Below are 12158 nucleotides of genomic sequence, written 5' to 3'. Positions count from 1 at the left end.
CAAGGGCAAACAGAGCAAACAGAAAGAGGCGGATGGAGGTGGGAGTTAAGCCGCCGGCGGGAACGTTGATGCGAAGGGGTGGGCCATTCGCGCCGCGTGCATAGCGCCGACGCGTTTTAGGTAGACGAGAAGTGTGGCTTGACCCCTCGCCCCTGCAAAACCCAAGGCTCCACCCGGCAGCCTCAATGCAGCCTCGTGAAACGCTGCACAACGCTCCGCGACATTGCACCGGCGTTGTCGTCGAAAGTGTATTCACAAGGCTGGGAGTCCAGAAGGGGTGATTGCATGAGATGGACAATGTAGCATCATACATGCGGTATCTGTGTCATTATGCGAGCATGCTTCTCCTCTCCCTCCATCTTCCAAGCATTAACACCTCATCGCCACCAAGACCCCTGCCTTCGTAACATGCCATCAGAGCATGCTCTCTTACGCCCCATACATCCCCTTCAAACCCCCGAGTACAACGAATCCGACAACCAGTCATCCCTCACCGCCCTCGTCGCACCACCTCCATTCCCACCCTCCCCTCTGCCATGCCCAACCACCTTGGATGACCGCTGACTCAAGCTCCGAATCAGCTCGCCCCCCTTGGCCATCAGACTGCGAATCTTCTCTCCAAACCGCTTGATGCGGAACTCCGTCTTGCCCATCCCCACCCCATCAATCGTGAGAGCAGAGCTGGTGGCGCCGGCACGTTCAACACTCATCAACCCCGCATCGTACGCCGTATCATCGTCCAAAGAGCGGCGATGGGAGTGTCGACGCGCCATCCCGCCGCCACATCCATCCAGACGAACAGCGCTCTTCTTGCCCTTGAGTTTCGTCAGTCGTTTGCGGAAAGAGGCATTGCGTTCGCGCTCGGAGCTGTCGTCGGAGAAGAAGGAGCGCACCTCATCGAGATTGAAGCCGGCGGGCGGAGTGAGGCCGCTGGTAGGATAGCGTTCGCCGGGACGGTGAGGGACCGTACTGCCGCTTCTGACGATGTCAGATGGCGTGGGGATGCTGCGGATGGTGGTGTTGCCGTCGCATTTGCTTCCCAGCCCGAGTTTATGCGTCAGCGAGCCCATGACGGAGCGTTTGGAGGATTTGCCGTGACCATCGTGATGCGGAGAGCTGACACCCGTAAGCTGCTCGCTGTTTAGGGATGCCGTGGCGTTGTGCTCGTAGAGCGAGCCGATATCGATGCCCTTGGTGATGCTACTCACATCCCCAGTGCTGCCAATCTCCAACGATTTGGTCTTGCGTTTGCGCAGAATCTCGCTGGCCATGGAAGAGCGCGTGTGGGCCTGGGATGGAACCATCAGATCGACATCGATCTTTGTTCCAGCCCAAGGATAGTTTTCGTCCTGGTTCCACGGTCGACTGCTGCTGGATGACACCAGCAATGCTCGTTTGGCGCTGCGCGTGATTGGATTCATCTCGGGCGGCAAAAGCGCCTGGACTTCTTCTTCGTTCGCTGGACCTCGTGCCCGAGTGAGGGCTGATGCTGGACGAGTCACATCCTTGCCCAGCTCCGATGGTGCCGATACCGAACCAGTCAAAGCCGACAACCTCCCATCGATCGAATTGATGGCAGAGATTTTGTCCGCTGACATGCCATCCGGTAGCACCCCATGAGTGCTGAGCAGCCTGGACACCGGCAAAGTAGAGTCATGAGTCCCATTCTTGACAATCTCTTCAGCACGTTCAGCCAAAGTGCGAAAGCCCGCCGAGGTGCGTGTGGATAATATCGTCCCCGGACGAACACCATCACGCATGGCCTCGGTGACCTCTGAGAAGTTGGCGAGAACGCTGTCGAGCTGTAAGTCCCGCAAGTTCGGCAGCATCTCCGAGAGACGATCAGAAAGCCCAGTTACCGACGGTATGGAAAGGCGTTTAACCTGGTTGGCAAAGCTAAGGAAATCCTCGGGAGACAATGGACGGTTGCCGTCTGTGGCCGCTCCAACCTCAGTACTCGGCTGAACCTCTGCATTCGGAAGCTGATCAGGCTTGACTTCGTCGTGCTCATCAGCTCCGTCCTCACTTCCATCTTGATCAAGGAAGAAGCTTGAAAAGTCCTCAGGCTTGCTGAAGAAGCTCATATACCGCTCTCGAAGTGGCTCAGTACTCTGAGGACGCTGCGGGGACGGGGCGTAGATGGCAGAGAAGTCACGGCGACGAAGCAGTTCCATGGACTTGCTCGAGCGCACTTCGAGGGCCTCGTTGAGTTTGTCAATGAGGTCCATCCGACTGAAGTTCAATGACGGCAGATCTCGCGTCTCCGAGAGCGGCCGATTGGGAAAGCGATGACCACGGCGAGTCCTAGCATTCTCAGCAGACTCCTGTAAGCGTCGCTCCTGCATGGCCTTGACGGCTGCAATGCGAGCGGGCAGTGGAAACTGAAAGCCGATGCTGCCATCTGATTTGTGTCTGTCAGAGATGCTGGCATCTTCGATAGACTCTTCCTTGAGTCGGGGTAGGTGGGTGTTTCCAAAACGATTGTTCATGGGATTGATGCTAGTGAAGCGCAGGTCCGTTGTGCTCTCACGAGAAGCGCGAGAGGCGTCGGCAAAGTCATGAAGTGGAGATACACGGCGGATGATGGACTTGCGAACGACCTGTGGCTCGGTAGGCTTGTGGTGTGCTGGCTTGGTGATGTTCAACGGAGCAATCTCATCCGCAAAAGTCACCAGGCCTCGCTTGGCTCTCGACGTGGAAGCATATACCGTAGGTTTTGCCAGTTGTGCCAATGTCATTTCGTGAACCGGTGAGCTGCTGGGTGGGATTTCGATAATCTGAGGCTTGTTGACGGTGATTGTCGTCTGGGGAAGTGAGAAGCGTACGGCTACATCGGTGACTAACTCCGAAGTGTCGTTCATACTGCTGTCCGCATACGAGCTGAGGTCAGGTGGCAGCGACAAACGGCTGCTGGTGGGAGTACTCGCATCTGTGAGTGCCGTTGTCGGCTGCAGCTGTACAGACTTTGAGTAGGTCTTTGGTGTTTTCGGGGTACTCGCGGGCTGCGTCTCCTCTGGATAAGGCCCTGGCACGGTGCGGTCGAGCTCGTCGGCAAAAGTAGAATCGTTGGCCGTATTGTCTGGGGCTGTACGGATAGTCTCATCGATACCCAGCGTCTGCGTGTGCATGGGACTGACGGCGGAGTAACGACTGACGTCTTCGCCCGTCAACATCGAACTGACTGGATCTTGGGCAGACCGTGCCTCGTCTTGTTCAAACAGCTGCCCGGCCTTGTTGACTCTCTCCTTGCTTCTCTGATGCTGAAGGGTGATGGTATCCGCATCGAGGATGAAAGGGTCCTTGGAGTGCGTCTCATCCGAACTTGCTGTGTCGTCGAGACGTGTTGCATAATCCACAGTCGAGACTTCAATAGCGATCGGAGAAGCTGTGCTCGCTGAAGCTGCATCGACGCTCTTCTTTGGGATGACATTGGCTGGCGTGGATGGTTGGTCCTTGCCGCTGGCCACGCTGTGACGGGGAGTGGAGCCAAGCACGAAATCAATACTGGTGCTGTCGCCGCTGTCTGTCTGCAGCATGGTATTGTCGAGGCTCGAAGGAGCGAGCTCAGCCTTCACCATTTCTCGAGTGATACGGCGTCTCGGCTGAACAGGCGAAGCTGGGAGTTCGGCCAGTCTGACGGGAGACGCTGGCAGTTCCACCGGTGCCTCGTACTCCTCGATGATGGTGAAGCGTGCTGCCTCGTTTGCAGCGAGTTCATGCACTCCAAAGTCGTCGACATTGTTTCCATATTGTACGATGGCCATCTCCTCATCAGCAGGTGGTACGGGGCTCACTTTCTCCCGCTCAAACTCATGGGATGCAGCTGCTTCGGCCGTGGCCTTCGATTCCAGCATGGCCTTGACACGCTGAACGAACCCGGATGGTGGGACGGATGGATGAGCAACCTCGATCTCAGAATCATCAACATCCTTCTCAAGACCTTCTGCGTAACGCAGGTATTGATGGGCCAAGACCGGCTCGCTCGAAGACTCTTGTAAGTCCACCAAGGCAGGCTCGACAAAGATCGGGTCCACTGCTACTTGGCTGGTACTGTGATCTTGCGGCGTTGGTGGGCTTGAGGAAGATGGAACCGTGCCAGACGACGGTGGATCCGAAGACGGCGGACCACCATCGGTAATTGGGGTATCCGTACGCTGAGGCAGATGTCGTGCTAGACGAGCGGCATTATGAAACATTTGATGTGCCACCGGAGCGACATTCGGTGGAGGAGGGGGAACAGGTCGATGGCCAGCATACTGTACGGGTGCGTAATGATAGCCCGGTCCTGGTCGACCAGGATATGGCTGACCTGGGTACATCGGCCGATGCATCGCCGGCGGGTGCGAATATCCCTGTGGAGGCAGCTGGGGCGGGCCTCTTCGAGCATGAGGCGGTACAGCCACCCCATGAGGATGAGGATCGAAATGGCGTTCAGTCGGAGGCTGCGATGGCATACTCAACCCAGGCGCAGAGCGCATCGCCGCCGGGTTGCGATAGGGTTGGTGGCTTGGCGGCAGATCGCTGTATGCTGTCACGGGAGAAATTGACATGGCTCGAGGTGGGGGTCGCATGTTGAGGTGCTTCAAGTCCCTGCCATACTCGGGTCCGTAGTCACTGTTGTACGTCTGCGGAGGTGGCGGACGAAGCATTGGCCCACGTCTTGGAGCTGGAGGGTGTTGCGGCGGAGGGGGCGCGCGAGCATACGAGTCACTCAAAGCCGGAGAGGGAGAGCGATATCCGGGCCGCTTGAATCTTGAGAGATAAACGTAGGGCGGCCGATTCTCCTGCATCACCGGCGGCGGCAGCCTTGCACGGTGCTGCGGCGGAGGAGCTCTCGGCTCGAGTTCATGGCTCTTGAGACTGCTTGCAGAGCGATGACGAGGGAGTTGCTGGGCCGCAGAGGCCGAAGTCAGCGAGTACGAACGGTTGTTGTGACGCTGAAGATCCAGAGTGGGGGGAGGGAGTTGCATGGGATCTTTCCCAAGATGCACTGGGGGAAGGGAGGGTGGCATGCTTTGCATGCTTGTGAGGGAACCGCGGCGTTGATTCGAGATGGTCTCCCAGTCACGAGAGGAGCTGACCCCCGAGATCTGCGAAGGGGCATAGTGATGTCTGTTGGAGACGGGCGGGCGTGAATCGTATCCGCGCCGTTGGTGTGTGGCCCGCGGCATGGTCGGGAAACGAGCACTATTGTGGGACAGATTGCCGATGTCACTAGTATCGGTGGTCGTCTTTAGCATGCTAAGCACGCCGGCGCTAGAAAGCATGTCGTTGGGAGGTGGATGAGCTCGGAGGGAACGCGAGGCAGCCGTGATGCCGGAGACATTGCTGGCTCTGCTGTTGCGTCCGGAGATGCTGGAGACCGGGTCGGTGACGGGCATTGTGCCGCCCATTCGAGGCGTGAGGAGGGGGAAACGAACGGTTGATGGAGAGACCCGCTATCCAAGTTGGAAATGAGTGAGGGTGGATGCGGACAGATGGCGAGAATGACGAGAAGAGACGGACAGAAATGGCGACGACAAACAGGTGGGTGAGAGTGAGGAAAGAAGGTGCAGAGGGGTGGTTGACCAGAGACTGGACGACGCCATGAAAGGCGGTCGTGATTGAGGGTTGTGCAGAAGTTGCAGAGGGAGTGGAGAAGAAATTGCAACTTGCATTCACAAATGGAAAGAAGACGTGAACGCGAAACGGAGTTTCCCAGCTCGTGGTCCGCAAGCGTGTCGGTCGTGGTTTCCTCATTCAACCCACATGTCGCCACGCGCTTTCCACGCGATTTTCACATGTTGAAAAGATCCATCCCCTGACACCCGTCACTCCATGACTCGTAGTTCGTTGACGACTCTAGGGTTAAGGTAAGGTGTAACTGGTAGCATTGCAGTGCAAGTCATGAGCTTTGCTCGTCTTACTTCTTCCAAACGCCTCCCGTGTCGCAGTCGTTCCCTGCCATCACTGAGGCACTGGAGCTGGCGCACCACCTGGGTGACCCGGCGCTGGCTGTGTCTGCGTACCAGCGGGCTGTTTAGCAGTGCCAGCGGGCTTTTCAGCAGTGCCAGAGGGTAAGCCTTCGCCCGTATGGCTCTCAGTCGCGGGAATGGCATGGTCCTCGCCCTCCTTCTTCGCCCATGCCGGGGTCTTGGCGTATTTGGGGTCCTTCCCTGTAGCTTGCGCGTTAGTATGCGCCCCGCTCCAATGTCATGGCGGCACTTACATGGGCCCTGGTCGCTGAATTGACAGCCTCCCTCACAATGGCAGCTTCCACCCACCTCGGCCGGCAGATTCTCCGCCGGCACCTGCCCCAACAGCTCGGTCTTGTAGCCTCCACCAAGAACGTGGATCTTGTTGACGGTGACGGGATCCAAGAAGCGCTTCACCACGCTGAAGACGCCGGAGAAGCCCCACGGTGCGTTGATGACGTAGAGCTTGCCCAAGCGCTCCGGGTAGTAGTTCTGGCTGATAGCCGACGCGCGTTGCAAGTACCCATACACCTCTTGCGCTTTCCAAAGGCTGACGCCCTTCATGTCCATAATGGTACAGCACGTCTCGAGCAGCTGGCCGGCTTTGCGCGAGCAAGCGGGCAAGCGGGGATCGGCAAGTTTCTCGTATTCGACTACCAGGTTCTCGAGCATGCGCTGGTCGGTGGTGATTTTGCGCATGGCCTCCAGGTCGATTTTGCCAAGCTGCTCAATGTAGACGGGTCGGCCTTCTCGGTCGGTTTTGTGATAATATTGGGGATAGTATTTGCCAATGGCTGCCTTTTCCGTGTACTCAAACGTTCGAGTGAGGTTGTCGACGCCGCCACCAAACTCTTTCCGCCATTTCTCGCAATCGGTGAACCTTGGTGGTAGGGTTAGTGCCTTCTTGTGAGGGTCGGAGGCGGGATTCAGGCTTACATCGACTTGGACATTTGTACATTGAACTTCCGGGCTCGCAGGAACCGCAGCATGGTCAGCGTGTCCAGATTCTGGGTGTAGCCCTCTTGCTCCAGCAGCGTGCGCAGCTGAAAGACGGCGGCATCTTGCTCCTTGGTGGTGTGGCCCGGGTGGCCGCTTTGTTGTTCCGGCGCGGTGGTGGGGAAGTCGTAGTGGTCGTATTTGGGATCGAGCTCGAGATGCGGGTTGTGAGACATGGTGGGCTAGGATGCGCGTGCGCGATGGGATGAGGGACAATCAGGAGGGGCGTTCGCTTGGTGGACAGGTGGACAAGCGCGAGAAACAAAGGCGTGTCCGGTAGGGTGAAGTATAAAAGTTCGGATTCGGGCAGGGCGAGCGATGACGCACGTCCCTCAAAGGGCAGCACCAAGATTCATATGCGTGCATTCATGATTGGAGACGAGGCACGCATAGGGGTGGCAGTGCACTGCATACAACGGGAAGGTGGTTGACACATGTAGAGCGCAATTGGCAACTGCTTCCGCGTGTCGTTAAGAAATCCTCACTCCCACCTCGCAATGCTTCTATGCTGTAGGCAAGCAAACACTCAGTTCATATCCAGCCACCGAGAAGAGACGACGCCTGCACACTCATCGCACACCCAATCAAGCCTTGCCGCCCTTCTTCGCCCCTCTCCCTCCCCTCGCGGCCTTCATCTTGGCCTGCCTCTCCATCCGCTCCATCTGCTCTTGCTTCTCCTTCTCCACGAGTTCCTTTTCCTGCTTCTCGGCGTCTTTGCGAGCCGCGGCCTCTTCACGCTGCTGCCGGACCAACTTCAGCCTCTCCAAATCTGCGCGCGCCTCCTCCGTCTTGCCCTCGGCATGTAGCTTTTGATATCTTTCCTTGGACTGTTGTTGCTGGAGCGCTTCCCGCTCGCGTCGAGATAGCTGCGACATGTCTTCTGGCTGCTTCTTCTTGGCCGGCGCGGCGGCAGCCTCGCTGGGGGGCTCAACTGGTTTCGCAGCTTGCTTCCTTGCCGCCGCGCTGTGATTGGGGTTGGCGGGCATGTCATCGTCCTCGCTCTCCTCACTGCTCGATGGGAGATCCCCAACCTGTGCACCGCCTTGCTTCTTCTTGATCGCCGCCTCTTTCCTCGCTTTCGCCGCCGCTCGCCGCTGCTCACGAGTCATGTCCTCTTGTGCTGGCTTAGCGGCTGGCTCCGGACCCGAGTCTTCCTCTGAATCCTCCTCTGATGTGTCGTCCTCGTCGCCATCCGCAGTGGGCTCCGCCCACATGCTCTTCTCTACTCCATCGGCATCGAGAGGTCGAAGGCCTTTGCTGAACTGTCGTCCGCCTGTGAGAACAGTCAGTTCCCGGTCATGCGCCTGGAAGTAGACGAAGATACTGACCTCCTCGCTTCGCTTTCTGAAATTTGCCCGCTCGTGCTCTGGTAGACATGTTGGCGGAGGGTGGTGCAGGTTATGTGTGTTGGAAGCACCAGTGCAACAGCAGTGTCGGTGTCTCTGCGGAACAAGGAAAGTCCCTGGGGTCGAATAGTATCAAGTCTTCGTAGCAAGAATGAGCAGGCGGATGGAAACGAGCTGATACACTTGCAGGTGGTATGAACAGTCACTCACCGATTCTTAGATCCACAGCTCGAGTGATTGGCCCGTGAAAATCCCCGCCAAGACTTGCGGGAGACTTCATCTCATGCGGCCCTCCACCCTTGACCTCCTCTTCTTTTTCTTCCCATGAAAACGCGCCCTTCCTATTCACTCTGCCTACCAATAATGTCAACTATGGAAGTTGGAGGGGAAATGGAAGGGCAGATTGATGCTTGCTCTTCCGTCAGCTTACCCCTCGTCTCTCCCTGATCCTTGTGGAAGTTGAGGAAATTTTTATTAAAGGCGGGACAAACTGCTTCACCTGCCCAGGAGTGAAGATCAGATGTTGTCGACACAAGACTGCTCTGCTAGCATGTGTAAGGGCCGTGGTCGTGTTGCTGATCGCACCTGCCTACGCCCATCGTTTGGGTCGCCGTTTACACATTAGGTTCTTTCCTATTTTACTTTTTTCTTCACCTTTTTACATCTACCCGCGTCACATAGAGAAAAGTCGTTTTGTGAGCACACCAACATCAGAGGACTTGTCTGGCTGCTCGCCCAGCGCACCAAAGACCTGATTCCCACCCTCCAGAGCAGCACAAACCCACGTCTCTACGATGCCGAGCAAATCATCAAAGGGATTCGTAAAGTTCTACGAGCATGGCACCTTCGCCGATGCCACCGTGGTCTGCAAGGGAAGGAAATGGAAAGTGCACAAGCTCGTGCTGGCCAGCAAATCGGAATACTTCCTGAAAGCATTCGGCGGCTCGTTCAAGGTAGATGCGTGCATTGCCGGTTCTGTTTGACGACATTCGCTAACCCACTTCCAGGAATCTCACAGCGCAAGCATCGATTTGAGCGAGGATGAGGAGAACTGTGTGAATGCATTGATCCACTATTGCTACCACGACGAGTACATCAAGCAGGTTGTCAGTGGGACACTTCAATCATTTTTGATCCATCTCGAGGTGTACCTCGTGGCCGACAAATACCTCGTCCCTGGCCTCTGCAAGCTGGCCGAGCAAAGATTCGATTCATTGATCTGGGCGCAGGCGACTCTGAGACAAGATGCCTTCGCCCAGACCGTGAAGGAGTTGTACTGGCCAACGCGCTCGGGAGGCAACGACGCGTTTCGCAAGTTTCGCAGCAAAGTTGTTCACGCTGCGGCCTCAGATATCGATTACCTCTTCATGCGCGACGACACGTGCGCCAAGTTCAAGGAAGTTGTGTCGCTTACACCCGCCTTCACGGCCGAGCTCCTCAAGAAGATAACATATGATAAGTGGATTTCGGAAATGTCGCATGACGAGTCGGAGACATCGTCATCTAGCGAAGGTTGAGATGGAGAACGAAGTGCTCAAGGCAGCCAGGAAAGCGGAGCTGCGCGACAAGAGTTGAACAGCCATGCAACAGGCTACCGGCACTCATCCACATCACCTCTCGATAACATCCACCACCTCTCTCAATCTTCTCACATCCGGCCAACAACACAAACAAAATGAGAGAATTTAACGGAGTTCCTCGCACTCATGGTGGAGGACAGGCATAGGCAAGGGCCTGTACAATGCGCTTGGAAGGTACGCAGAGTTCTGAAGACATGGATTCGTAGTCTCTTTCAGGCATGCATAAACACACAGCTGTGCGTTGGGGTATCTCTTTCTCCAGCCAGCCCAACAAGCAACCACGCATGCAGACGCGTGAACAGGGCTGCATCATCAACTCCTCTTATCTCGCCAGTAATCGCCACCATCTCTCCATCTCCCAATCCTAACGCATCATATCAATCAACAGCCGTAAGCACGCCGCCTGCGCATGGTCAATCCTCTCCAACTCAAACCTAGCCTCCTCCAGCAGATCCCCAACCGCATCCTGCTCACCCGGCTCCGGCGGCGACTCAACGTACACTGCCAGGTTCTCCTCCCACAACTCCTCCCCGATCAAGTCGATGGTGAACTGTGCCAGCACGCGCGCGTATTTGTTGGCGCCGGCGCGCGCGATGATGGCTGTGCCGGCTAGGAGACGCCCGATGACGAACCAGCTGGTGAAGACGGGGCGTTTGCCCTTCTTCGCGCTTGCGGAGGGCGTGATGTCGTAGAGACTGAAGACGACTTTTCCGGCTTCTTTCACTTCCTCTCCTCCCTCTGCTCCTTCTCCTCCTTCTGCTGCGACCGAGGCTGTATTTTCGATGAAGGGCGCTGGGAGTTCTGCGAGGTATTCGTCGTCATCCTCATCCTCATCCTCCATTTGCAAGCCTGCCATTTCCAATTCATCTTGAATGCTGGTAAATCCGAAGCCTTGCTGAACATCTTCACCCTCCCAAATCTCTCCATCCTCAAGGTCCTCGCGATCTGGAGCGGCGTACACAGGAGCCCGCCCAGCAGGACTAGGCTCAGTGGATGAGGGACCCATCTCCAGGGGCGAGGAGAAGCGAACGCGTTTGCGCCCGCGGGTGTTGCTGCTGTCGTGTGTTGTGGAGCCGTTGATGCCGTCTTGTACTCCTGTCGTGTTCGTGTTCCTCGCTGACCCAGTCCCGGCAAGTCGACGCGGAGCTGCAGGCGTGGAAGGCGGCGGTGGTGCGATGCCGAAGATTTCTGCTTCGAGGTCCGGAGGCAGGGTTGGGTACGTGACTTCTTCGTCGGACATTGTGATAGCTGAGGAGCCTGAAGCTTGTATTAGCTTTGGGACGACGCTTTTGGCATCGTCGCCGCTGCAAGTGTGTGTAGGTGGGTGCGTGTTCGCTGTCGAGAGAATGCGTAGAGGAGGTTGGAGAAGTGGCGCGACCCTGAAGGCCACAATAATTAGCCGTAACTTCCTCATTCGGAAGTGAACTTTTTCCCCTAACTTCCAGCGAATTCACCCCGACAACTCACCTGCAAACCCGCGTGAACTTGCGAGAACGTTTGCCGAACTGGGATAGAATAGTTTGAGGCAGTATTGTTGAATTCCGAAAATTTATTGGCGATTACCAAAGGGCCTTGCCGCTCCTCTATTGCCACGCGTGTGCGTGTAACGCGGCGCCTTCGCTGAGCCAACGCAACGCTAAACCCGCATCCCATCTAGTTATTACATCCGAATCCTTCTGTTCGCCAGGCCTCCATTTCAAGCACGCTCAGATCCCCTTGATGGCCACCGTCCGCTCACTCTCCAACTTCTCCTTGTTCCGCTCCTTCTCTTCCTGCTTGCAGTCCTCTAGACCAGTGCAGTTGTGCGATTCCAGCATGCGATGCTTGCCGCAGAAGTGGCCAGTGCAGAAGCCGCAGTCGCCGACGATGCGCTGCGCCGCGTCCTTGCAGTCCTTGAAGCTGCATCGAATCTTCTTCGGCCCACCGCCGCGGATCGGAAGCGCCATGTAGAGCGTGCTCTCCCGTGTGACGTTGTAGCTTGATAGCGTCTCCTGGGGAGATGTGAGGTGTTTGCCGGCGAAGACGAGGCGGAGGTCGGACTCGGGGGCGTTGGTGCGGAGGGAGACGAGGGAGCGGAGTTGGGAGACGGTGGTGGATTGTGGAATGGTGAGGGGGAAGACTGCGAACTGTTAGGTACTGATCTCACGGGTTTGGAGCCTAGGGCCTGTGCTTACTGTCACCCGAGATGTTCTTGACGAAGATCTGCAGCATCTCGCCGGAACCGGGGGAGGAGGCGGTGGAGGAGACGGAAGAGATGGAGGAGATGCTGTTGGACCGCATGT

At 56.8% G+C, this 12158-nt stretch overlaps 6 protein-coding genes across 6 annotated transcripts; 1 reads left to right on the top strand and 5 right to left on the bottom strand.

Moving 5' to 3' along the window:
• Positions 1 to 286: 286 nt before the first annotated feature.
• Positions 287 to 4289, bottom strand: BDY17DRAFT_299864 (uncharacterized protein). The gene has a single exon (XM_033733967.1). The coding sequence runs from the start codon at positions 4194 to 4196 to the stop codon at positions 450 to 452; it is 3747 nt and encodes a 1248-aa protein (XP_033588449.1). The 5' UTR covers positions 4197 to 4289; the 3' UTR covers positions 287 to 449.
• A 1696-nt stretch (positions 4290 to 5985) lies between these two features.
• BDY17DRAFT_241529 (CRAL-TRIO domain-containing protein) lies at positions 5986 to 7126 on the bottom strand (the record flags this gene model as incomplete). Its single annotated transcript, XM_033730377.1, has 3 exons — positions 5986 to 6155; positions 6209 to 6834; positions 6891 to 7126. Coding segments are annotated over 3 exons (1032 nt in total), but the record flags the coding sequence as incomplete, so codon positions are not given.
• A 408-nt stretch (positions 7127 to 7534) lies between these two features.
• On the bottom strand, positions 7535 to 8327 carry BDY17DRAFT_325387 (casein kinase substrate phospho protein PP28-domain-containing protein; the record flags this gene model as incomplete). Its single annotated transcript, XM_033737351.1, has 2 exons — positions 7535 to 8223; positions 8279 to 8327. The coding sequence occupies 2 exons, from the start codon at positions 8325 to 8327 to the stop codon at positions 7535 to 7537; spliced, it is 738 nt and encodes a 245-aa protein (XP_033588447.1).
• Positions 8328 to 9090: 763 nt separating this feature from the next.
• Positions 9091 to 9813, top strand: BDY17DRAFT_311509 (BTB/POZ protein; the record flags this gene model as incomplete). Its single annotated transcript, XM_033735539.1, has 2 exons — positions 9091 to 9249; positions 9304 to 9813. The coding sequence occupies 2 exons, from the start codon at positions 9091 to 9093 to the stop codon at positions 9811 to 9813; spliced, it is 669 nt and encodes a 222-aa protein (XP_033588446.1).
• On the bottom strand, positions 9763 to 11436 carry BDY17DRAFT_173078 (uncharacterized protein). The gene has a single exon (XM_033729832.1). It carries the CDS (start codon positions 11288 to 11290, stop codon positions 10241 to 10243), a length of 1050 nt encoding a protein of 349 aa, XP_033588445.1. The 5' UTR covers positions 11291 to 11436; the 3' UTR covers positions 9763 to 10240.
• Positions 11437 to 11582: 146 nt separating this feature from the next.
• Positions 11583 to 12156, bottom strand: BDY17DRAFT_252974 (ubiquitin-related domain-containing protein; the record flags this gene model as incomplete). Its single annotated transcript, XM_033731302.1, has 2 exons — positions 11583 to 11995; positions 12051 to 12156. The coding sequence occupies 2 exons, from the start codon at positions 12154 to 12156 to the stop codon at positions 11583 to 11585; spliced, it is 519 nt and encodes a 172-aa protein (XP_033588444.1).
• Positions 12157 to 12158: the final 2 nt, after the last annotated feature.

Source organism: Neohortaea acidophila, assembly GCF_010093505.1.
Source record: "Neohortaea acidophila strain CBS 113389 unplaced genomic scaffold BDY17scaffold_7, whole genome shotgun sequence".
Taxonomy (NCBI): domain Eukaryota; kingdom Fungi; phylum Ascomycota; class Dothideomycetes; order Mycosphaerellales; family Teratosphaeriaceae; genus Neohortaea; species Neohortaea acidophila.
The sequence above is the reverse complement of the archived record's forward strand: the minus strand, read 5'-3'. Positions and strand labels throughout refer to the sequence as shown.